The sequence below is a fragment of the Anarhichas minor genome, unplaced genomic scaffold, assembly GCF_050575085.1.
Source record: "Anarhichas minor isolate MPS153535 unplaced genomic scaffold, ASM5057508v1 ptg000074l, whole genome shotgun sequence".
Lineage (NCBI taxonomy): Eukaryota > Metazoa > Chordata > Actinopteri > Perciformes > Anarhichadidae > Anarhichas > Anarhichas minor.
Genome location: NW_027466520.1, coordinates 2320751 through 2347292, shown reverse-complemented (window position 1 = coordinate 2347292; position 26542 = coordinate 2320751). Strand labels below are relative to the sequence as shown.

General features: G+C 45.2%; 1 protein-coding gene across 2 annotated transcripts; it reads right to left on the bottom strand.

Annotated features, from left to right (window-relative positions):
* Positions 1-1689: 1689 nt before the first annotated feature.
* epc1a (enhancer of polycomb 1a) lies at positions 1690-26039 on the bottom strand. 2 transcript variants are annotated; one of them, XM_076080225.1, is made up of 15 exons: positions 25738-26039; positions 24916-25027; positions 16344-16503; positions 14022-14167; positions 13369-13575; positions 12953-13101; positions 11289-11442; positions 10077-10235; positions 9800-9889; positions 9434-9582; positions 7782-8200; positions 4946-5067; positions 4538-4679; positions 3822-4227; positions 1690-3291 (listed from the first exon to the last, which is right to left on the bottom strand). In XM_076080225.1, exons 3-15 carry the CDS (start codon positions 16441-16443, stop codon positions 3219-3221), a joined length of 2316 nt encoding a protein of 771 aa, XP_075936340.1. In that variant the 5' UTR covers positions 16444-16503; positions 24916-25027; positions 25738-26039; the 3' UTR covers positions 1690-3218. The 2 variants fall into 2 exon arrangements, with proteins under 2 accessions (XP_075936340.1, XP_075936338.1); XM_076080223.1 differs by lacking the exons at positions 24916-25027; positions 25738-26039 and adding an exon at positions 22879-23379.
* Between the last annotated feature and the right edge of the window lie 503 nt (positions 26040-26542).

Here is a 26542-nt window from a genome sequence, read left to right as displayed (position 1 = left end):
CGTTTTTGGCACCGCCAACGCCTGTCGCGCCTTTAGATGATCCCCGCTTGTTCCCAATGCATCATGGATGCAGAGGAGTCTGCTGGCAAAAGCCACAAGGGCTTTCTATTTTTGGGAGTACACGTGCAAGTGCGAATCAACTTTCCTGGTGAGAATGTGGCCTGAGAAGATAAGTTGAGTTACTCAACAGTGAAAGAAGAAGTAAGTAAGTAAGTTCCCTTTTACAAACAAAAGAGAAAGAAGCTGCAGACTCCTGTTTGCAGGAGCACGAGAAAACATTTCAGGGAGAAAAATGTGTATTGAATTTATGAGAAAAATACACATGTGCTACAGCTTATCTTCCCCCAGAGGACATCGGTGATTTATTTCCCCCCACAAAGATGCGGTTAACACCCAGAAAAATTGATGAGAAAAACAACTTTATTTCAGCCTCCAAAGGCCCATAATTAACACATTTGATCCATTTCTTTTAAAGGGACAGTTCAGCCCAAAATCATAAATACTCTTAGCCTACCTATAGTGCTATAACAGACAGTTTATAAGAAGTGGACGTAGTCACCGGGACGTCACCCATTGGATTGTGGACTGACGTTTTGAAGCCCTGAGTTCGGCAATTACGGCCGTCGCCATCTTGGATTACGGCCGTCGCCATGTTTTTTTTTTTTTTTGTCAAGGGACCATATTTGCAATGTGGAGGTTACACTTCCGCCTGGGTGCTATTCATCAATCTGGATTGTTTTTGTGTGAGTTGCTTATAGTTATGGTGATATCGGCTGAAGAGATGTCTGACTTCTCTCCAATATAATGAAACTAGATGCCATTGTGGTGCTCAAGGCACCAATATACTGTGTGTGTATATCGATATCGGTTTATGTGCCAGACTAGCCAGCCATTAGCAGCTAGTTTCTCCCAGGCCAGTCTTTATGCTGAGCGTCTCATCTATGAGGAGATACCGCTCTCACATCTGTCCTGTAAATATAAAGCTGGAACCAGCAGTCGGTTAGCTTAGCTTAGCATAAAGACTAGACTGGGAGAAACCACTAGCTGGCTAGTTCGGCACATAATCCCCCGGAAAAAACTATTGTTATTCTTCTGTTTCCAAAAGTATAGAAAGTTAATTAGTGACCTTTGGAGGTGACAGCATCAGTGTCTCCAGAAGAACAAAACAACACACACACACTAATTCCCTGTCGCAACTCGGCTGTTAAGACTTTTCCATTAGAGGCCAAATTACTCCCACGTTTTCCAATTTAGCTTCGCTGGAGCTCTGGCAGCGTAAGAGACATCAGTCGGCAGCGAGACAACTGGCCCAGCTCACAACCTGCAGGGTGGGCGTTAACCCCGCCTCGTGCTTCATCACTACAGCGGGCGATTTTAATATAAAGGCCGAATATCAAGTTCTCATTGAGAGGACATTCCTGGCATTGTGTTTTGTTATTTTTTTACTATTGTGGTCAGCCTAAGTCAGCATTAGTGCTCACTCACTTATAGATTTTGTCAAATGTGTGAACTAAATTACGCCTTTTGTGTGCGTAGAAAAAGTCTGAGATCTTCCATTTAACTCAAAAGTGCTGTATGTATGTTTGGTGTAACTCAGCAAGAAGGTGAATAATAAGGTGGAGAGAAACCTCAGATGGGTACAGTAGTTTAGACACACGCACGCATATAAATGACACAGACTCCAAATGATTCACATTTAATGCCCTGGGCTTTATTGTCTTATTTTAGTGAGAGTTCCGTCACATTTTTTTGTTTTTTAGTCTTTTCAGCCTCCAGGTGGGACAAGTAAACCTCAAGGATATATCCTGCCATTGGACTGGGCATTCAGATTGTGACAAAGACAAGAAGCACTACTAAGTAATGCTGCCTTTGTGCCTAACTCTTCACAGAAGAGAGTACATAGAATTCCCCAAAGGAAGGCACCCAATACTTGTGGTTTTTTGGCCTTGCAGCCGTCTGGAGATTATTTTTTTTTCAAAGAAAAAAAGAAAGTAAAGAAAAAGGGGGAAGAGAGGGGAGATAACTGACGTTCTGTTTTTTTTTTTACCGCCACCCCTCTGCCCCCTCGTTAGCATTTTTTGTTAATAAAAACTGGAATGATGAAACACGTACAGCGATTACTGCCCATTCACCTCCCTCGTCACCTATGCATGAACAAGTAACGAACGAACAAAAGAATGAAGTCTTTCAATTAACGAAAAGCTTACAATCAAGTTTACCACAAGAAAAGAAAAATACAAAAATAACTGAATTTTTGTTTTACAAAAATGTTCGTGGGATAAAACGGATGTTTAGGGGACTCCGCTTGCATGAAAAAAAAAAAAAATGAACCCCTTTAAAAACAAACGATACAAAAGCAGCATTAATATTTATCAAAATCATGACCAAAAAAAAAAAAAAAAAAAAATCACAAAAAAATAGTGCTTTAATCAGAAGCAGCAGAGGCTTCTGGGAAGAGGCTTCACCCCCGTGTTGTTACTTGTGTTTGGGACAATGTTAATGGAAGCTCCCAGGAAGAGGGGAGCACCGCCTCCTCTTCATCCTCCTCTTCATCCTCCTCCTGGCCCCCCCCCGGTCTGTATGTGTGTCACCATCGATTTTCACATGATCCACAGAGAGAAGCACAGGGACCCAAAATAAACGTGTGTGAGTGAGTGTGTGGGGGACCTGCTTTGTGTTCACACTATACAAAAATACCCAGGAGTCCGTAGCTACCTAACATTTACTACAGCACAGGAACCAACAAAGGTACAGTGTACAAATAAAAAAACAAAGCAGAAACAAAAGGAACTGTAAACGCAGCACAATAAATAGATAAAAACAGCAGGCTCCGCACCATGCACATGATGTGATAAAACTCTTCTCTATACAACTCACACATCTCTCACACGCGCCACAAGTCACTTGGCTTTACCTTTTTTTTTTTTTTTCTTTGCCTCCTTTAAAAGTTGGACTCCCAAGTGCAAAACATCACAAATGGACAGTTCTGTATTCAAGTAATATATATACAAGGGGGATATTACAAATATGTAGATACTGTACAGATACTAATTTTGCCATATTCATAATTTACAGATGTCAATCTTTTACTTTTAACAAAAAAAAAAAAAAAAAGCTTTTAAAAAGTATGGGAGATGAGAATCGTCCGTCAGAGTCCTGCTGTCCCTTTTGCATTCCCGATGCTCAGCACCGAGAGGGGACTCTGCACCGCTCCGCTACTACGTCACCTCCATGGCCACTGTGTTGTCCGCTATACTGTTCAGTGCTGGCTTGTCTTCGTCGTGATTATCCCTGTGGAGGAGAGAGGAGCGTCGAGATTAAAGCGGATGTCCCCTTTAGCGGGTTTTTTGTCTCTAACTGTCCTAGATCTCAGCCAACAGATCTCTACTGACGGAACATGTTGTGAGCTCTTCTTTCAGGCTGATTTATGTGGATTCTCAGTTTTCTCTGGCAGACATTTAGATCCAAGATCCGACTGAATACCTAAACCACGAATTGTATGTCGATGCAAAGGCTTAACTGTTGCTCATCCACAAAACAAACATTACACAAAAAGGTAATCTGATCGTCAACAAGATTAACTTACAATAAAGTTATCTTCGTCTGCATATTTCTTTAATAATGTGTGTTTTCTGCTGTGTCTGGAACATGAAGGCGTTGTTTGGGACGATGCCGTAAGGAACCATCGTCTGATCGCCCACTTCTGTGCGGAGGCTTTAAGTCTGTGCAGCCTTGGTTTCCAGTGTAAACTATTAACGTCTGTTTGTGCTGCGTCAGCAGGAAGTCATTCAAAACAAACATCTCTTTTGTCATTTCCTCACCGTGAGCCCATGTCCATGGACGATGCTCCAGAGACTTTGGGCATCTGCAGGTTGGTGGTGGCCGACAGCTTTAAGGCAGAAGGTGGCACGTTGCCGAGGGTCCGGGGAATGTGGCGTCCGGCCAGGCTGGCGGCCGACGGCACGCTCAGACAGATGTTGTTCCCGATGAGGACCTGAGTGGTGGCGGTGGCGGCGCTGCATCCCAGGATCCCCAGCGCTGCTGCTGCGTGGGCGCTGGGGGTGGAGGTGAGGGAGGTGGGGACGGCGTTGCCGGGCGAAGGGGTGGCCGAGTTGGAGGAGGGCTGGAGGAAAGCGGGAGCCGTGGAGGTGGTGGTGGTGTGCGTCGACTGGTTGGTCTGGTGGAGGGCCGCGGTGCTGCTGGAGAGATGCAAGCCTTTGAAAACACCTGGTGAACAGAGAGAAGATGAAAAACATAAAACCACAGCAAGCTGAACGTTCATATGAACCTTTTTCTTTGGCTACACTTCAACATTTTGTGTGTCCATCGACACTGGTTCCACAGCACAGCACACAAAGACGGATTCTTCCTTCTGGGATTGTTTCATTTAAAGGATTTTTAGAGACTACAGAATAAAAGAAATACGTTTCATGTGAGCACATTCTTTCCCTTTCTTTGAGTACAGACGTCCTCCACCGAGCACCACGACAAAAGCAAACACTCGTTTGGTGCGATTACTAAAATGAGCGACACTCACCTGCACCCGTCAGGACCCCGTTGACTCCACCTGCCAGCACCAGCTCCTCTTTGGACTTGAAGGCCAGCAGCTGGTCGGTGGTGACGAGGGCCGACGCAGCGAACTGGGCGCTGGCCTGATCCAACGTCTTGGACGTGAGTGCCTAGACGGACACCAGGGAGAAAGCATGAGGGCCCCGTGCCAAAAGACCTGACCTGTATGAAAACGGCTGAAACCACCGAGTCAGCACTTCTGCTGCCAGACAGGAAATGAGCCGGTGGAGTAATACCGCTGGTGGGAACGAGGATGTGTCCCATTTCCTAAGGGTGAACTGTAAATGACTTCCATATTGGGAGAACTCTGGCTCATAAAAGCACGTGTGAGGAGTCCACAACACGATACAAACAGCTGACCTCTCGTACGACTGACCTGTGTGTTGGTAGTTGCTGCAGGGTTGTTGGCTTGTAGCTGCTGTTGGCTCTGCTCCTGCTGCTGTTTCTGCATGACGGCCAGCTGCTCCCGGTGCTGCTGGTACTGCTCTGCCGTGAACACTGTGGACAGGGAGGGGAAGACGCACCGGTCAAAAAACATGGATGGTGTGGTTCAGTCGCTCTGAGACGCACGCTGACAACAGACCCAACAGGTGGGGTTTTGTATTTGGAGGGATTCTATACAGCCAATGCAAGGACTTGTATTAAAGCGGCTTATTCTTTGTGCAAATATTAAGCATTCTCATTTGGTCAGAAGGGAGATAAACCTCTGAAACATGGACTAATACAGTAAAACAGTCGTAAAGCTGGCAGCCTTACCACCTCTATTTAATGATGTGAGAAACTTTAGGACCGTAAACAGCGCTCCTTATCAACATGCTCCCAGGATGCTTGTCAAAAAGAAACGCAGCCACTGAGACAAATTGATTTTCTTTTGTGCGTACACAAAAGCGACGCCCCAGTGGGCTTTCCGGCAGAGACTCGAGGGTCTAGTAGATGTGGGCGTGTTGATGGAGGACTCAAGGAAACAAGAGCTAGCAGTCCAGTTTGAAGGCTCGTCAAACACAAAGTCAGACACACAGCGGGTAACACTCCTGAGGCCTGACTGTTCAGCTTTCACCCACATCTGCCCGGTGATACGAGGTATTCTATCTGACTGCACAAATAATCCATCATTAATTGTTTAAAATGCATGCTCCAATCGCATATCAAATCAAGAGCTTATTAAGTAACAGCCAACCTTATTTGAAGTCTTATTTTAATGCATAGATTTGGACATTAGCAGGAACGTAACACAGCATGGAAGTGCTCTGTTCATGTAAAAGTGAAAAGCACAGTAAAAATATCTTGTCCCTATAATGGTGATGAATAATGGTGATGTCAATATTGATCCAAAATAAATGAGATTATCCTTTTGGCCGTAACTGTGCAGCCCTAATAGTGGCACATATTTCATATGAAGATAGTATTTCACGATCAGCAAAGGCAAGAACTCGTGGGCTATGAATATGAGGTTTTAAAAAGGGATCAGAACCATGACTGGGTATTAAACCTCAGTAAACCGTTTAAAATTAAAAATAAGGTATGTAAAAAAGCACTCTTCACTATCTGAGACACTTTTTCACAGCAGACGTTTTGACTTTAAGCCAGTGTTTTAGAATAATACAGTAGTATAAGCTCAATTCCACCATTGTTACCAACATGAAGGACCAAACAGAAGCATTAGAGAACAGCCTGTGTTCCAACTAAAGGAGGAAATTACATTATTATATGTGCCGAGATTAACGCCCACTCATATCTCGGTGCTGTGGGCATACTCTACAACTACTATGTTTTAACCTCATTCCACTTTAACGACCAAAATAACCCTCAAGGTGGCAACTGTTTCATTCTTTCACAAAATACAGGCACCAATCACAAAATAAGCTATTCCTTACACGCGTATTTTAAAACTGGGCCACTACTTTCACTACGTTTAAGGGTAGCAGTATGTTTAAATAATAACATTGCAGCAGTTACACAAAGTAAAAAAGCTTTACAGCAACAGAAACATACTACAAACAAACTAATTCTTCTTTAGATTCCACAACATATACATTTCATTCTTGCAAAATCCAACTGACAAAATTGTTCCTAAACAAAAAAGAAAGTGAAATGACCCGGAAGTACTAAGTGGCAACCATTGTCTCCTTCCTAAGTCCTTAGGAATTCTCCTTTCCTTGACCCTTTATGTTCCACGTCAAGGAAGAGATGTAGGAAATAACACGGGGCGTATTTCACTAAATCATATCCCTTATTTGTTTGATTTTCTACAATTGAGCCAGCCCAACGTGGAGCCACCAGTCCAGACTCAGTCCAGCACGTCTCATAAATCTATTCATACCATTTCTAATGGACTCCCCCACATGGGAGAGGAATGAATGCATGTTAATGTGGAGAGAGGGAATTGAGTGATTCACCAGCAACATCTACCTTTGAGGTGCCTCATCAGAACGTGTCGCACAAGAGCAGCAGCAGCAGCAGTGAGCCTCAGCTACACAACACTGAGCTGGCTTTCATGTCCAACTTTTTCATAAAATTTAAATTAAAAACAGCACCTCACATCATTTTATGCATGGAGAGTTTTTCCAATTACAGCCCTCCCCATGCACACCATGCAGGCTACAGAGAGGATCCTCTAATTGTTACAGCGGGCAGCATTTCCTGCCACAGCTTCTGGTTGAGCTCGAAACAATCTTAAACAAACAGGGAGCTAAAAATCAAGCAATCCGATTGGTTCATAGCCGTTGATATAACACCCACATACGCTATATGTAGTCCAAGCAGGAACACAGCAACACTGCCTCCAGCAACACGATTCAGGAACTATCTGATGCCGTCTCGACATGAAACAGATTAAGTGGCCACACACACACACACACACACACACACGTGTGAAACCTCTCCGGAGCCATCGGCAATCAAAACTCAGGGAGCAGAGACAGCGGAGCAACATAGTTGCCACACACCTCCACAAATAAAAGGCAAGCCTATCATCCTGCTGATGCTGGACAGCTTTTACTCCCAGAAGTTACTGCCAGAATCCCTAACCTTGTAAAATGACAGCTTATCAAAACTTTATTAAATTGGCTCCTTGTGATGCCAAGACACCTTTTGCTTGCAACGCAATACAGCAACAAATCCATCTGTTCCACCAATGAAAATATTTAGCCGTACAAAGCCAAAGATGCAAAAGAACACACTGAGCAGCATGACGGAGGAGACGGCTGACTCACCGTGGACAGGCGTGGCGGCCGGGCCGGTGCGGTTCTGGGAGCTGGCTCCTCCAGACAGGGTCCGGGTTAGTCCTGACACAGTCCGGCTAAAATCCCTAAATCCTCTGCGAGACAAGTCTCCTCCACCCAAGGGGTGATGGGATAGCGTCCGTGGTCTGAAGTGCCTCCAGCGGCAACATTTAATGTTCAAAAGAATCTGGCTGAGGTCCATAGGTGTTGGCGATGACGACGACGACAAGGGTGATGAAGAGGAGGGGAGGCGGGGGGAGCTGGTTGGGGCCGAGGTATTGGTTTCTGAGGTACTGGCGTTGGCGTTGCGGAGCGGAGACCTTGGAAGTGGCGAGGCGAGCGGTTCGGGCTCCGGGTCCGAGTCCAGCTTGATGCTGTCTAGATCTGTGTGCGCTCGGTCCAACAAGATCCTGAAAGAAAACAAAAACACATCAGAACAAATCCCCATTGCTGAGCTTTTGAGTCATACAATGGAAAACCATGCTGTAGTGATTATCAGTACATTACAACATCCTTAGGTTATGACTGAGGTATTGGACGAGAGTGGCCATCCAACATAACATTCGTGTAATTAGGATGTCCAGTGAGCCAGAACCGACTATAGCTGGCTACTGCACAAAAGACAACAGGACAAAAACATGCAGCTCTGCCACGAGTACAGAGCAGAACACTTATGCAACTGAACAAGAGTCAAAGTTTACAGTCGCGCAGCTGTAACGCTTAAAATCCAGAAAAACAGAGACAGCGTTTCTATTTTACAGCTCCAAAAAACAGAGCTGTCAAATGTTTTTTGTTCTTTTAGTTTGGCCCGAGGCTGGTACCAACATTGCACAGGCAAATAAACATAGCAAGCTCCATGTTCTCTAACATGATCAAGGATTGCCATCATAAGAGCACATCGTGTAGAAGAAGACTTTTTAAAATTCAGAGACAGACGATGAGGTTGATCACAGACAGAAACAGAACATCTAATCTCGTGGACGCCTGTGAAACAGATAGGGCCTAACCCAGTCAGTCTCCTCCACAGCACCTGGCACCGTGGACGCCGCTGGCTAACTCCTCCGGTCGGTGTGCTTCATTCAATCGTCCCGGGTAATTACCGAGGAGATACGAGACAAAGCTCGCGGCACATTTTGCAGGTTTTAAACTCGGCGGAAGCTAAATTCTCCGATTCGTCTCGAGGTTTGCAGTGAAGGGTGAATCCCAAAATGGGAGTGTCATGTTCATCATTCCGCCAGCCAGCTTGATATTCATAATAGAATGTGCCCGCCAAGTGATCGCTGGGAAGCTGCCAAAGAGCCGGTATGGTAAACAACCTCAGCAGCTACAGCCAACACTTGGCTCATTTCCCTCTCTCTGTATTGGTGCTGGCAGCATTCCTACACACATTTCATTTAATATGTTCCCAGACTTCATTTTATTCACTGAGTTTGTAGGTTTTCATGCATATGATGAATGCATGAAGTATGTGCTGTGTGAACATTTCACACTTGCGCTTTACATCGCTAATGCCAGAAGATCTACCGGATTAAAAGCTTTCCGATTTAGCCAAATTACCAAGACTTGGAAACAATCCACTTCCATTTTTTAATCCAAACATCACGGAGCAAATCTCTGAAAAAACTAAAACGGACTGAACTCACCTGCCCCCTCTGCCCACGCGTCGCCGTGCCAGACCTATGCAGCGCCGTGGCATGTTCAGCGAGGTCAGACAGTAGCGGAAGCGCGGGTCTCCGAGCCCACCCTTCGACGGGCTGACCCAGGGCCAGTTGCCACTCTGGTCCGGACGAGACTGAAGGAAGGTGAAGAGGAGAAGCAGAACGAGAGAATAGGGGAGAGAGGAAGTCACATTAAATTAAGAACAGAGAAAGATATTAGAACAGAGAAAAGGCGAGGCTTTATTATTGCATTGTTTTGTCCAGCAGGGTGTGGAAGACTAACAGCCAGACTGGCCGGCCTGGCTAATGGCTCTATAAATAGAAGCAGAGGAGTCACAGGAGGGCACTCACAGCGTAGTACTGACAGCCGGCCTTCCTCCTGAACGCATAGCAGCCATCTGGGTCATTCTCCTCTTCTGCCTCGGAGGAACCTGAATGGATCTGTACAATACAAACAACGGAAATAGATGAGACAACTTGGACCACACCTTTCTGTACACCGGTCAGCAAATTACTAGCCAACCGGGATCTCTAGTTGCTTAAGAACAGTCAACATTGGCTGTCTATGTTTAATATAAGCATCAGTTTAATATAAGCTACAGAGAAAAGACTGATGGGATCCTGTTACCTGTGCGAAGGGTTCCTCGTCTGAGCTGGGGAAGTCGTACTGGTTGAGGTCCTTGGGATTGAACACAGAGGGCCCTGAATGTTGAGGTGCCGACAGAGGAGGGACCTTGGGCTTCTTTTCATATTTCCTTTTGGTTCGTACTGCCTCCGTCTTCTCCGGCTGTGAGGAGTGGAGGGAAACCGGGCTTAATGTTTATACTACAGTCTGCGTAATTTAGAAAAGGCATTTCAAGATGCAAAGCAACACCGTCGGCGGCAGTCTAGCGTTGGTGGTCTATGCACGGGCGGAGAGCGTGTGTGGAAGCGAGCGCGAGTAAAGGAGGCATTGATATGCAGATGGCAGCATGTGCCAGATGCCGCTGCCGAGCCAGATGGCTGCCCCTCCCCTCCTCAATCCACCCCGTGCCACCGTTCACCCCAACTTCCCCACTGGGACGACCCCTCCCCTGTCTGAACAGACTCCAACTCCACTAGGATTAGTCAGATCCCATTCAGCCCTGAGACGTAGCGGACAAAGCAAACAGAGAGGCAGGGACTCTCCGGCGCACGACTGCTGTGTCAAATGAGGGTTAGTGTGGTGAGGAGGGGGGGGGGGGGGGAGTTAAACCGAAAAATGAGCGTCTGTAAACAAAAGGGAAAAGTCAACCAGCTGGTGGGGCACAAGGAAGCGGAAAAAGGGGGGGAATAGTTGCCTCCCTGCAGGGGAGGGGAAGGGTTGTTGGACACTGGAGCTAATGAAGTTATAAAGAGAAGAGGTGACACGGAGTTCACAACACTGCCGTGTAATGAAGTGCTACATTGTCCGAGCATATGGCAACTTAGCCTTACATTAACTGTTGTGGGTTTGAAGGAGTCAGCACTTTAACCCTACCGCCTCAATGGCATAACTGTGATTACCAGAGTGTGCCAAAGAGTGAAACACAACAGCTCCATGCTCCCAAAGAGGCAATGACTTTCATAAATGTATACCAGGTTGCCATTTTAAAGTATGCACATTTTTACCAATGAAAATGTCAGGATCTCCTTTGAGTCCGTGTTGCATGTACAGCTCCCCGCTTCAGCCATCATCAACGTGTGAATAGATTCAAGTGAACAAAGTCAATAACATTTTCTCGCTCATCAAGAGCGGAAAAGGATGGAAATCGTTTATTTCCATCCTGTTGCCGACGGTATGAGGAGGAAGCCAGTGTGCTGTGAATGTAGACGGCCTTACTTTCTTGTAGTCCTTCATATCCGAGTGGTCCTGGTGTCTGTACTGGTTACTGCTGGACGGGGGGATGATGGGGATGGTGTAGACGGGCTTCACCAAAGCCCGCTGTGCAAGTGCTTCTGCCATCACCTCGCTGCCGAAGTCGGGCATTCCATTCCTGACGGAAAGAGAGGAAAGGGTAGAGGAGGTAAGGGGGCAGATTCACAAACCAACCGCAGAAAGGATTCAGGGATTCTTTTATGGTTAAATTGAACCACTTCAGAGGAACAGGTCCCAGAAGTCTCAGTACAGCCAGCACTAATTAAAATACTTAAAAATGGACACATGCATTAAGATGCTTTACAAACAGAGCAATTGATTCAGAGGAATGGCTAATTCTTACTTCAGACCAGCAAATTAAAAAGGGATTATTGAAGTGCTAATGGCAGGTGTTCTTGTTGTAAATTCATTATCCTAGTTCTGTCAAAGTAAACACTAAACAATGACTTCATTAATCCCAAAAACAACCGAGTCTGATCAGTAATAAAAAGAGAATCGCAGCTGTTTCCCAACCAACATGTCAGTTATTTATTGACATTTACTGCAATATTCCTGCTAATTATTGCATATTTGAAAACACCATACAGCCGTGGCCAACAGACAAAAGAACCTCAACTTCAGCAAAACACAGTGCAGACTCCACACGCTATGCAGCACACCTGGGTCACGCTACATGATATCATGAAGTGGGCCAGAGAAGCCACCTATTGAGAGTGGAGTGGTCCAATATAGCAGTGAACACTGGCAGCGATGCGCAGGCTGGAAACAGACCGGGATAACCAGAGGAAATTGAAATGTCACTACAAATCAAAAGCACTTCAAGGAGAAGGGTCCAATTTAAGCTCACACTGACAGCTGCTTTCAGAGCAAATTCATTCCATCCACACGTCATGTTTAGATGGATCACAAAGGCTCAACGGGGGGAAACAAAAGAACAATTCAAAGAGGAGCTCGGCAAAGAAAAAGATAAATGAAAACAGCAAATACAAACAATCTAGCGTGCTTCGCAACAGACTGGGAAAAGAATTCTAGCAGCCGCAGAGAAGTCAATGAGCTAATCTGCTCCTGACACTACTGAATAAAACAGAGGGAGCTCAAAATTGATAATGCATGCAAAACAGTGTACATGACTGTGGCCCCAATTAACACGAGCAGCGAGGCCTGACTCTACAGAATATATTGGGGGGGACCCTTGACACTATCAATCTCCTAATGGCCTCTACTTGGGATTTGGACTTGGCGAGTAAACAAAAGCCTGATCAAACATGAAGGTTAACCACATAAGCCATCCAAAACACCGCACGTAGTAAAGGGCTGACATCGTCACCTTTTCGGGCTTTCGGGAGATAAACAATTAGTGTCGAAGCCTTTTCAGAACCGATCCCAAAACACTGCTGAGAGAACCAGAGCACGGCAGCACATTATCCCCAAAAAACGTATCTGTTCATGAACATGCGTCATCTTATACAGACTATGCATTTAGCATATTCCTGCACTAGAAATCCCGGTGAAAAAGCCTCCCAATAGCAGCTACTGGCCTAACGAGCTAGTTGATGCGGTGCAGACAACCCTAACAGCCACTGCCGAACTCTCTCCGGGGGCCAATTTCTCCCACTGGTCGTCCTTACCTCTTCTCCACGATCTCCAGTGTGAGGTGCAGCAGTTCCCTCTTGCTCTTTTCCCTCCTCTTGATCATCTCCAGGATGGTGACAGCTCGGCTCAGGTCCCTGCGCAGCTTCAGCATCTTCTCATACGATGCCTCGTCGTTCTTTCGATTCTGGAAATGGAACAGCGATGATTCACACATAAAGCCAGGATGTGCTCCCATTTATACCAAAAATATTTTTTTCCAGACACAAAGTTACCGAAGCTGTCAATTGTTTTTTAAACTCAGAGGTACAGCTCTTTGGCGATAACTGTCCCAAAATGGGCAACAACAGCATTGCCCTTTAAGAGAAAAGGACAATTTTACAACTACCAGGCCAGCTAGAAGCCATCATTTGCATGCAAACGTCACAGCGTCGCCTCGGCCACAGATTCCTACCTTCCTGGTCTGCATCTTCTCCGTCCGTCGGCGGAAGGCCACATAGGGGTCGCTGGTGCTAGAGCCATCCCTCTTCTCCTGCTTGACGTTGGGGATGAAGGAGCTACCCTTACTGGTTTTCCTCTTGCGGCTCCAGTAGTCAAACACCTCCTTGATCAGCTCGTCGTCGTCCTTCAGCAGCAGTTTGGCCTCCTGGAGACTGACGAGCTGCAGAGCAACAAAGGACAGACCCCGAGTCAGTGGCCACAATAAAGGACAGAGAGAAACCATGGGGGTTTTAACAAGCTGCAGTCATTTCAAATAGCCAAAAAACACAACAAAAAGTGGCGATTTTTGGGCTCCAGCAGTGTGGTGGAGTCTTGTTGCCTTCAGGCACACGTCATAAACTCATACTTCTAAGTTTGACAGTTGTATGGATTTAAGCAGCCCACTCATTAGTCAGCGATGACAACTTAATGCAGTCGAAAACGCAGTATCCTTCCTTAACTATTAAAGAAACCCAAGGACTCATGCAATGACCTATCAAGTTACTAAATGACAGGGTAAGAACCAGTATTTAGTAAAGGACAGGCTTATCTATTATGTGTAAGAGTAAAGCCAGAGATGCGTTTGTGCCAATACTAAGCAAACCAGTATTTCTCCCCACACAGTACCTGCTGTCCGCTGCCTTTCTCCAGTCGGTCGATCATTTCTTCAAACTGCAGGGCTGTGATTTCCATTTTCTTCTTCAGCTTATTCACAAACGTCTCATCCTCGGAATCTAGGTCGTAGTCCGGCTGCTCTGTGTCCAAACTGAAAGCTGTGAGACGGAGAAGAAGAGTTGGTCACTGAGGAGACGGACACAGACGCATTCACTCACAGGCATCGCCAGGAACAGGACGCTTCATCGCTTCAGTAAACACTGCTTGAGCCGGCTGCACTGTGCATGAACTTCGAGACTTATTATTAAATAATGATGACATATTGATGGATACTAAACATATTTCGTAACTCAGCGGAGAAGAAAAAAGCCACAGTATGCAGTATGTGTTGGATTTGATGACAGATTAGGAACCTTAAGTGTTTCAACAGCAAATGTGATCTACCAAAGTCTGGAAAACACAAGCCATGGAGTATGAAATGCAGATGCTTTTGTCTTCAACTACTGCCAAACTTTGTTAAAAACATCAAACACTAATCCATGATGACAAGCACTGTGCTTGTGTTTGGTTCTGTGCCTTCAGCAACTCAATGAAGCAGTGCTTCAGGACAAACACCAGCATCCAGGCTGGGAACTTAACCAAACACTTAGTAAATATTGCATGAGGCTAAGCCAACCAGTCAGTCTGGTCAGAATCTCAAGTAGTGCTGGGCGGTATAACGGTTTTAATTTCCCGTATGATATTAATTTTTCACACACCGTCATACCGGTGCATAGCCGAAACAACTGCTGTCATTCTTCAACAGGCAGCTAAGTGTATTGTTCGCCGCTTAGAGCGCAACAGTCGGAGCTAGTTGTCTTAACTGCATTGACAGGGACCCCTAATCATGGTTATAACTTTATAACACAACAATTAATAACCCACAACTAACGCTCTTTAACAGGGAAAAACACCACGACAATAGTTTGTGACACATAAACAATTTGTAACACTAACAATTGTATATTTATAAATTTACACTGCCGAACAGCATGCTGGGTACAGCTCGCAAGCTAGCTAGCCCGGTAGCACAACAGTCTGTTAACAGCTGGGAGAGGTGTTGTTGTCGCTGGTCAACACGAGCAACTTACTCCATCACCTCAGCAGAAAACATGTGTTGGAATACCAAGAGTGTGATGACGGCCGTCGGATTCGAGGCCGTCAACCAGTAACGTTAGCGCGAGTGAAACAGTGACGCTAAAGGGTCACACATCGCTTGAAGAGGCATTTGCCCGAGGCACTGCATATGACAAGAAAAGCATACAACTTTTTGGGCATACCGCCCAGCACTAATCTCAAGCCATGGCCTGGAACATAGTAGTCTAGTAAAATGCAGGAAGTGGCAGTCTGTTGTAATCCTTTCTGGACAGAAAACACATGTGTTGACTGCAGTGTCGCCATCTTGGCTCCAACGTAATCATCACATTAACTTCAAACCCTGAAGCATTAGGAAAAGGTATGCAGCATTCCTTCTCACCGCCCTATATTTAAACTGTTCGATAACAGAAAAACTGAGCTGAAAACTTCCCTCAGGTTTACACTTTGCTAATTCAAACAGTGCACCTAATGGCTGCAGTACACAGCAAAACAAACAAAATGCCTTTCTCTCCTCCAGCTATAATCAAGTCATTGTAGGAACCAAAAAACAAACCAGGTTTTCACAGACTGCAAACACAGCACAGAGGGATGTGTGACGTTTTAGGTAGCAACACTGGTGACAGCACTTCATTTCACCGGTGCAAACATGCCAAATTAAATTTTGAATGGAGCGTACCGTCAGTGCAATTCCTCCTGCAGTCTCAACCGATAACCTACTGACCCCTAATTTGTATCACCCATGCAGAGCGCCGCCAACACTTTTAAACATTTTCTGAATCCACACATCTGCTGCGAGACCCTCTGGGGACGACAACCATCACAATGTAACACACAGCGCGTGTCAAGACAGACAGATGTGCCTTCCCCACGTGAAATCTGCAACACCGCTGTGTGCGATTTCCCACATGTGGTTGTGATATTTAGTGTCCACATATAACCTGCTGCATGGCAAATGTTTTTAGCACATGATCTGACATAAATGAGGCCTGCGTATTTAGCAGCAGGTCCGGACTGACATTCACAATAACAACTAACAGCTCCCAAAACCCCAAACGTATACAAATCTCTCTCAATCAGCGGCGTAAACCCACATCAGACACACCCGGCGCATCCAAACGGCAACAACATCACCACGTGCTGACAGACCACTAACACGGCTAAGAGGATAATCCTGTTTGCGAGCGGGCCGCTACTCACGCTGTATGTGAATAAGCTGCTTTGGCATCTTGAACTCCCCGGGGTAGAGGGACTCGTAGTGCGTGATGTTGCGCTCTGCCTCGGGGACGGGGATGACCATGTTGTCTCGCTTCTCGCCGTATACCTGCTGCGCTGAGATGGCACGCTGGAGATGGTGCTCCTGGAAGAGAGAGAGAAAACAGCTGTTTACAATAGACTGTCTGCAATCTAAGGAGACGTTAAACTATCGTCTTGAGTTAGTTGTGTGCCGTTCTTTTTCTCCCAGACGTGCTCACACTAACTAAGCAAAGTGAAGATCACATTTAGGCCCAAACTGCTTTTCATAATTAATCAATTATTACATGCATCCTAACATAAGTATAGTGGTGTGTAACTGGAATCAAAATGAGCAAGATTGAATTAGCTGGTGCAAAAATACAGCGTTTGACATTTTAAATTTGTTTCTAGATAAAGTCAATACAGGAACTTTCCAAGAGGATTAACAAAACCAGCAGATTTTCCTAGTTACCAATATCAACATACGGGATTTAGCAGCACAGGCTTAGAGGGTTAATTAACGTGGCTTGTGGCAGAGGATCTTGAGGTCACAAGCCTCATCACAATCACAAATGACAGCTCACAAGAGGAGCGATTACAATCTCAAACTCGCATTACACTCGCTGGATAATTTATTAGCACAATATGTTCCAGAGAAGATGGTGAAATAGTTGTATAATGTGTAAAAATAGAAAAACAATACATTTCCCCTTTTTGGGGGTTGTTTTTTTGTAATGGGAATTATGGCTTGCCCATTACAATGAGTGCAAAACATGCTGGCAATTATCCCAAAAAACGCATTTCAAAAACAGGATCGGGCTGTCACAGTCACGTAGCAGCCTAAATCCTTTTCAGTTCCTTTTACTGATCATCTTCCAATGTTTTCTGCCTTTTTCTAGCTGATTTTTCAACCATATCGCTCATTTGTCTTGGCTTGTCTAGCAGAACATACTATTTGTTTTAGTATGTTACAACATCACAGTTCTCAACGCCGTACCTCAGGAGAAATGAGTCACCGGTAGAAGAATGGTGTAGGATTTGGGGCGCTGAACACAACACGCTGAGATACAAGGAGCAAGTGCACCGGTGAGTCAATCCAATCCGAGTACACAGAGGTGAGATTCAGTCGGAGTAATAGTACTTCAAAGCATGCGCTCTCTGGAAAACACGTCATTCTGAGCCCTGCACGGGTAACCCTACTATCACAACAGTGACTCACTGTTTTCGTTTAGCGGTAACTCACAGCGAGAGCCGGTCACAAAGTTAAGGCAGAATGTGCAACAGCATCTTCTGGGACGGATTTCTTTTCTGAGTCACGGGATCAAAAATTTCTCCAGCGGCAAATCTGGAACTTTAACTTGGCAGCTCTGCAGGAACTCAGCAGGCACAGAATGTTTTCACAGTACAGTCGCTTAAAACATGGATTGGCTAGAATATAAGTGAAGAAGTACTTTCAGCATCACAAACATTGCAGCTTATTAATATAAATGTATGCCGACTCTGTAGTGAACTCTCTTTGCAGGCCTTCTCTCGGCGGTTGATGCAACAGATGGCCCATCCTGCTCCAACAAGGATTTTAACAGGGCTCCTACTCATTTTACACATTACACACTTTTGTTTCAGTTTTTTGGGGTGGATTTTGAGATATGGGTCAGTGTTCAAAGACATCGCAATTGTGGCCAAAACCACGGATGTGAGCGGCTAATTGTTATTACCTGAAAACCGTTGGACACACTTCCGCACTTTGGTGGGAGTTTTAAGTGGTTAGGGCCTTAAGTGGGATGCAAAGCCAGGAGGAGCTCTGAGTGGAGTAACAGGAGAACCATATCAGAGCTGCGAGCTGGCATGAAGGGACACAGCATGTGTCCAGAGCCAAACCATCTGCCCCTGGTAAACTTATCAACAAGCCATTTGCTGTGCACGCTCTACAACCAACACACAAAGAAAACAGCTTATTGCGTTGGCCAGACCATTGTTAAGTTAAAGTGAAAGTGATCACACGAGAGGATTCAGGGAACATCCATCACCCACTGCCTACTCGTTAGTGGCTCTAGAACGACGTTGGGATGTGAACTTACACGTACCACAAACAAATTGCCATCTATTCACAAATCCCTGGTAATTTGTCACCACGGAAAGCTGAAGAGCTCCTCAAACCACGGCTGAATTCGGCATGTTCACACAAGCAGATCACAAGTTTTGTGCTGTATTTGGCTTCGATTGTTGCAGTGTGTGCAGACAGTCCAGCCAAGCTTGATGAAACTTTTGTTTTTGTTTTTGCACAGCCTTATTCACTGCCCACAAATGCACAATAACCTGCACTGAGCCACCAGATTGGTGTGATCCTACAGTTAACAACTCTTTGCTTAGCCAGTCGAAACCGGTTGGTCTGAAACAGCAGAAGCTGTGGTTTCTCCGTCCCCAGAACTCAGCTTCGCTTAACTTTAAATGTGGCAAAACACACTGTCTAGCATTCTTGCTGTTCCCCAAGCTCTTAGTAGCCGTTTAACAGCTGAGAACACATAAAAATCTATTATATTTGGAGCATACTGCCAGCCTTAACCAATGATTGCAAGCAAAAGCTACACTGAAGGGAGTCGTGTCTTGAAATAGAGAAACATTTAACATTTTATTGACATGTACGTATAATAGTTGTGTTTTGGCATAGAAGAGCTGTTGATAAAGACCGTTATAAGTAGAAATGTGTACATCTAAATAATACCTCTGGTTTTGCTTAATTACATTGTGCAGTAAAACACGGAGACATGCAACCATTCACACTTTCATTTAATGCTATCTCCAATTCACCTAACCTCAAACTGTGGGAAGGAAACCAGAGCATCCAGAGGAAACCAACCACATTTCTAAAAGTCCAAATGTAAAATACGTTCCTTCATAAATATTGTACGCATCATTACTCAGCGCCACTAGTTGCAGGGCTCCGATGACAAGCAGACGCTGGCAAACACAAGGACGGACCGCTGCTTCGAGGAGTCGTCCGCTGATGTGACCTGACCTCATGTACACTTTATGAACCAGCGCTTAACCAACGCGGCGCTGGGTCTGTTCTCCCGAGTAACTTGTCAAACACATCCTCAACAAGCGCCCCCACTGTCTGACATGCTGATGAACCCTGAGCTTTGCGAGTTGAGGAAGCGGCATTAAAAGTGAGCGTGAGGAACCAATTAAACCTGAGCCCGACCCCGAGTTGCCTTCGCACGCGTCTGTAGAGGATATCTAGCGTGGCTCCGCTGAGCTGCCTCAGACTCCAAGATATCCTGATCTTTTGCAGCTGTGATCCTCGCAACCAAAAGGTTCACAGCCTGGGATTTCCTCTGCCGAAGAATTGGGTGAGCAGGGATAACGGGGCTTTTGAGAATGGCGCATGGGAAAAGGGAACTGGGTATTTATAGGACCTCTTCCAACTGTCAGAGTTTAAAGTTCAGATATCACGACTGAACGTTTGTATCAGAAGCACCGAGTCGACTGTATTCTGTATAATAAAAACGTAAAGAGGCAAGAGTTGGCGGACACGTGAAGAGAAAACCCAACTGGATGATAATGATGGCCATTAACGGAACACAACGGGCACAAATGCTGAAACCCCTCAGTCACAGAGTCGGCCTAGCTCCTACCTGCTCTGCCTCTCACCCCAGGGAATATCAAAACCTACAGTTCTCTTGTTCTTTCCACACAAAAGGATCTGGGACTGCGGAGACTTCACAGTGCTGCTTTCTGTCACGGCCACAGATATAAAGAGAGAGAGACAAATGAAAATCTGTTTTTTTCTTTCACAGCACCACGCGTTCCTTTCCGTTAAATGTTCCCAAGAAAAATATGACGACTTGAACAAAAGTGTGGCCTCCAGCAGGTGTTTTCAGCTGCCAGAGGAAGGCGAGGAAGACTTGAGCAAGGCATACACCCCCCACCTAACATCCATTAAAGCACAGCGATGGATGCAATGAAACAAACATGGCCTCTAATAAACCACCACAAAACACCAGAATTATCTAAGAAGCAAAGCATGCAACACCGCAGTTTGGTGCAGAAGAGCCATAAAACTGCAGCGAGGGTGTGTTCCTTCAAAAGCTTGTGTGGTCATTGTGACACGTTCTTTTTATTTTCAGTACCGAGACGATTTAATTATCTACGGCACCTCAACACGTACGCACACTTTCCCCTCGTTACCAAAGAATAAGGCGAGAGAATCTGAGCGAAACAGGATTCATCTTCTCCGTGTTTTCTAATCTTTACTCGCAATTTATTATGCAAACGACGTACTTCTTTATGAGCTCCCTTGTTTGTTTCTTCTTGTGCAAATGATGAGACTTTAATGAGTCGGCCATTGTCTATTTGACCCTTCTGAACAGGATTTGATTAATCTCCATATCCAACCATCAGTGCAAATGTAACAATCACAGACTCCCTGATTAGGCGATGGGACACAATGTTTCTGCTGACCACTGTCATGAATTTAATCTGCTGCTTCTACATAGCACTGAAACACACTGCCTTAAAAACACAGCACGTCCACATGTGACGTCTGTCGAAAGCCATAGGGGAGCACAGCAGGACAGTTGTTTTATGCTGCACAGGACACACATTACTAATGAATGAAGTGCAATGTTTCCAGTTTCGTTGCAACTACTAATGGTGCACAAATTATGCTTTTAGAGGTTAATTATTTCTGTCAGGTTTGATGCTGTGAATACCGATGAGGCAGACATACAAACTTATTTTTGGTGATTCAAATGAGCCAAAACAAAGATCAGCTTATCGCTGACTCCAGATGTAGTCTCATCAAACTGCCCCGATATAGACAACCTGGGTTACAAAAAGATATTCCTTCCTGTGTGTGTGTGTGTCAATGCCAGCCCGTCATCAAGATCATTATGCGTGCTTCCCCGCTTCTTAAATAGACAAATATTCTCAGGTCAGCATGTGGTCAGTCTGCCAAGCTCGGCACAGCGAGACTCCATTGTTGCCGGACAGGATGTGGGTCAGGGAGCTCAGCCACGCACAGCCTTGTAGTAAAACTGTCCTCTTTACCTCTACCGTCACTCTGTTATGTAATGCCGCTGTGTGTGTGTGTGTGTGTGTGTACAGTAGGTGGGGGGAGAGCCCGCAGGGGGGGGCAGGATTTCTGCTGACTCTGCGGGGGCCCCTGTGTGTGCGCTTTCCTAGTGTTTGTGTCTGCTGAGGCATCTCGGCGGCATAGAGGGGGCTCTCCTGCTGATACACTAGACGTTAATGATTTCTGTCCAACTGTAACATCCTATTGAGTAACGACAACATGCATCTATAAATGATGTAACAAATCTAAAAGCAGATCAGGTAAAAGGTGTAGACGTTAGCAAGCGACCGCGTGGTCTGCAGAATAAGTCACCGTGTTTGACCCACGCTGAGAATTCAATATAGCTATATCTGAGCTGCAGCCAACTTGACAAGCTGTGTTTTAAATGGGTTGTACATGTATGACGTCTGATAGTCTGTCTCATTTCTATAGTTAAATGTGAGTAAATAACCTGCTAGGCACGGGTGTAAACAAGCTGGGACAAAGTAGCACAGGAGAGAGTCCACAAGCTCAAATAACACAATTACCCAAAACAAATACCTGATAAGCGAGTAAACTATAGCTCTTAATGACAATCCAAACATCCATAAGGTCTTATTTATAAACAACATCCTGCACGACAACTTCACAGCAATGTGTAAACATTATAAGATAAATTCACTACACTCACAACGGTTTATGACCCACACACTTGATCTGCAATAGTGCCTTTGAAGTCTCAGTTTTCATTAATAAATACACTTTAAATGTGGCCACAGTCAATCCAGGTGTCACTCTGAAAAAGCAGGAATGCAGCCGTCTCTAGGATAACACTACCATGCATGTCAAAACACATTATGCTCCCACGACACTGTTCAGTCCTGCAGGATATTTCCCCCCCTTCTCTCTCTCTCTCTCTCTCTGCAGACAGTGTGCAGCACACATGGCGGAGCCGGAGCTGTCAACACGCAACACCTAGCTGTCAAACCGGGCTTTGGGGGTGGTGGTGGGGGCTCACTGTCTCCCCCTGGCACTCGCTCGTGGAAAGTACACCACGTACCGAGGCCTCTACTCCCGCTTTGCCTTTTTTAACCAAAGAGAAAGTCAACAAAATGGTGGAACAGATGCAAGTCACGTGACTCGGCTTTGTGCCTTTCGGGCCGCGATTTCACGCCAAACGAGCGGACACAACACGGCTCGCGAGTTAAATATCGCACCGCCGCGACCTCGCGACGACCCCCGCGGCGGAGCGGGCTCGTGATATGCAGTATTTCGTCGAGATCCGTCGTGTGCGCGAGAAAAAAAGAGGAGAAAAAAAAGAGACAGAAATGGCGGCCATTTTGCACAAGCTTGCGCAGGCAACATAGTGGCGCCCCATCGGATGCGAATACACGGGCCAAAGAGATCCGCCATCAGTCGGGCAGCAATGAAAAAAAAAAAACATACCGATTCCTCCTCTTTTTCCATCCCAGTCGGCATCTGCGGCACCGCCCGGTTGATCGAGGCATATTCGTGCAGGTCTGGCAAATCCTCGCAGCGGAAGACGGGTAGAGGCTTACTAGCATCCAGCGCCCGAGCCCGAAACGACAATTTACTCATTTTATTTTTTATATTAAAAGATGCAGCATAAATCTATTCGATCTGCTAGAAATAACAGCAGGTCTGCCTCGAGTTATCATGGATGAATCTGTGACGGTCTCCAGGAGTCAGCCGGTCGATTGAGGTCCGTAGCAGCGCGAACAGAGCCGGGCAGGCCCGGGTCTCGGTCGCTCTCTGTCGGTCTCTTTTTTCGTAGGCTCCGCTGTTCCTCCCCGGTTCAATACGCCATGGCCAACATGGCGGACATTACAAACTCATGCAGCTCCTCCAGCTCGCTCCAAGCGGCCCAACCCCCTCGATCACACAAACCAGCCATTCCCACGCAGTTTCGCACGCGTGCGCGCTCGCGAGACCCTTGGGGTAGTGGGTAAGGAGGGAGGGAGGGAGGACCGACGGTGGGGGCGAGGTGCTGGATGCTGATGAACGGATGTGAACTTCGGGATGTTCTCATTTTTGGATGATGCTGACATACTAAAAACATAATTTGTTATCTATGTAAAAAAATTTAAAAAATATAAAAATAAAAACTGCAGACGTGTCTGTCACAGGACAGCGATAAAAAAAACTAATATTTCAGGTAAAAACACATTCATAAAAGGTTTTCCGACTGTTTTTTAACACACAATTTAAAACTTCTGTCGAGCTTTTTAGAAGTAATGTGCAACCAAAAATAGGACACCTGTTCTGCTTCAGATTCAATTATTTGGCAAACAGCGCCACCCTGTGGAATAAGCACTAACATACAATTAGAAGTTAACTTTTTATCTGTTTATGCCTTAAGACTTATAAACAGAGTCAAAACATTCCCAAACCCAAAACTGTGCCATCAATATACATTTTTAACACATAAATAAATGCACCTTTAAACACCGTAATTAAATAGTTGGGCAATAAATACCAATTTAGTGGCGCTATATGTAATGTTAGATTATGACAAATTTAAAGTTTTGTTTACATTTTGAGTTCATTTCTTTGAGCTATCCCTTGAGCAGTCGTCCATGCTAACGGAGAATTACGACACGCTTACTAAAATTGATAAAACTACGATTTGCAAGATGCAAAAACACACTCAAGCACTCTATACATAAAATCACTGATGCTCTCTCGACAATGATCCTGGCCATAAACAGCATGCTACGATGTTATTATTTTCTAATGGTCCTTATGTTGATGTTATGACCACAAGTGCAGGATAGATCCATGAATTCACCCCTTCTCAAGCAGCAGAAATCAAGATAGTTTGCTTTGTCAACTGTCATTTAAGTGTTGCGTCATCCCAGTGTAGCCCCATCTTCTTCTTTGTAAAGTACAGTCTTCTTCTGCTGCCGTAGCCTCTTCGACGAGACATGTAAGCAACCTCCAAAGCTAATCATTTGTGAATCGCTGAAGGCGACGTGTTGTGGCACAAATGTTTAAACCACGTTCCAAGTCAACAAAATGAGAAGAAAACGTTGTTTTTTGTCTGCAAACAGCTGCTGAACATCTTAACACAAGGTTTAATGTTTGATTTAAATGTGGCCCAAAAAGAGGGGCTAAGCATGAATAAGGGACACACTCCTGATATTTGGTTTCTCAGCATATGGTACGCCAAAGAGGTACACACATACGGGCACTTCAATTGTACTTCAATAGTACAGTTCAGAGCTGCATGCTTCAGATAATAGGCCTAATTATTAAGTATATTCAGTAAGAACTGATATGGAAGCTCTAAAACCTCACTCATGCCAAACTTCCTCCTTGCGGAAGAAGAGCAAGCCTGTTTCAGTGTGCAGGCATATTTAAGGTGGACCCTGATCTTTACTTTGTTAGGGTACAAGATATGTAAATAATACTTTATATAGTCATATCAACACCGAAGGAGAGAGATAAGAAATGCAAAATAACCTGTAGGCGTTGGTGAGATATCCTGCGGGCATGAGTGCGTCATACAGATGTGGAAGACCAACGTGATCATCATCCATTTGGGAGGCTCACAGCTGCAGACCATAATGGAGACCTGTGAAACAGAGAGTCACAATAAAGACTGTGAAACACGTGATTAACAGGGTCTAATTACATGATTAATATGATTTATTTATTAGCTACAGAGATGCATGTGTCAGCAAATTATTGCCACGTTCTTAATTTTCTACTCTGCTGGGCATCCATTATATTCATAAACTGAAATATTTGGGATCACTGGGCAGAAAATATCGAGCAAGATTTGACGATTACCTACAACACACACGAGCGTTCTCACGTGCACACATGCTCTTTAGTCAATTCAAACGATGGTATGAATTTACTCCAGGAAGCCTGTCTTTAATAATCACAAGAGTGCACATTAGTGCAAATCTATATATCGAAGAGTACAGAGACACGACACAGAAAAGAGAGCCAGAAATGGTCTCAGCGTATTATGTGGACCATGAAACGCTACGAAGCCGATTACAAAGCAGCTTTCAACGGGTTTGTATTCCCCCCTTTCGAGCCCACAGATCAGACACAGCTGTGTTTGCTTTGCACAGCGACACCGAGGCTAGCTGGCATGCGGCTAACGTTAGCTTACCCTGACCCTGCGCCATTTACCAGCCTAAGCTAACAGTGTGCGGACAGGCTGGGCAACAGTTTAATTTGAGCTTTGCCGCTAACTTGTACCGCAATTGAAAGGCGTCTCTCTCGATTCCCCGGCAAGGGAAACTAGCCTGAACAGGAGTTGCAACTTACCTGCTGCTAGCAAAGCCACAGGGGAGGAGGAGGAGGAGGATGATGGCAGTCCTTCTTCTGGTCGTCATGCTAGCCCCAATGCTAACGCTGGTTAGCTCCCTTCAGGACGCCTCTCAAGAGGATTTTTAAATGTTTAATCTTTTGAAAAGTGCGGTGAAGTCGACCGTGAGAGGACGCTGGAGACAAAAGATACGGGCAGAGAACGTGTTATCCTGTCGCTGACGGTAAACTTGGATAGTTCGCTGAGGTTACTTCCACCAAAAATAAAAAAAAGATCCAAACTGACCACCGAGCCACTTTGCAGGCGAATTGTGATTGGAGGGTGAAAGCCACCAATCACCTGTGGAGAGCTCGTGGAGGATGAGCTCACTGGTCCCCCCGCCCACCCCTAATGAAAATAATAATAATATAATAATAATAATAATGCAATAATAATGATAATAATACAATAATAATAATATAATAATAATGCAATAATGATAATAATAATAATGAAATAATACAATAATAATAATGATAATGCAATAATGATAATAATAATAATACAATTATAATATAATAATAATAGAAGAAAATATACTAGTTTTTTTTAAACCAGTCACAGAACAACAAGTGATGAGATGCAACAGCTAGCGGCTATTTGTTATGTAACTGTCTTCAGAGCTAGTCAACCCCCCCCCCCCCCCCCCCCCCCCCCACACACACACACACACACACACCATCTCTGCCACTTCACATGTCGCAGGGCAGGGCTGCCTCCTCGGAAGCTATTTGCACCCCACATTCTTCTTGATCAGACACAGAT

Coding starts and splice junctions, on each gene's coding strand:
- epc1a (XM_076080223.1), bottom strand. CDS start 23,031: ATGAGTAAATTGTCGTTTCGGGCTCGGGCGCTGGATGCTAGTAAGCCT. Junction 10,236..11,288: donor ATATGAAGGACTACAAGAAA/GTAAGGCCGTCT, acceptor CACTCCTCACAG/CCGGAGAAGACGGAGGCAGT. Junction 9,583..9,799: donor CCGGCTGTCAGTACTACGCT/GTGAGTGCCCTC, acceptor ACCTTCCTTCAG/TCTCGTCCGGACCAGAGTGG.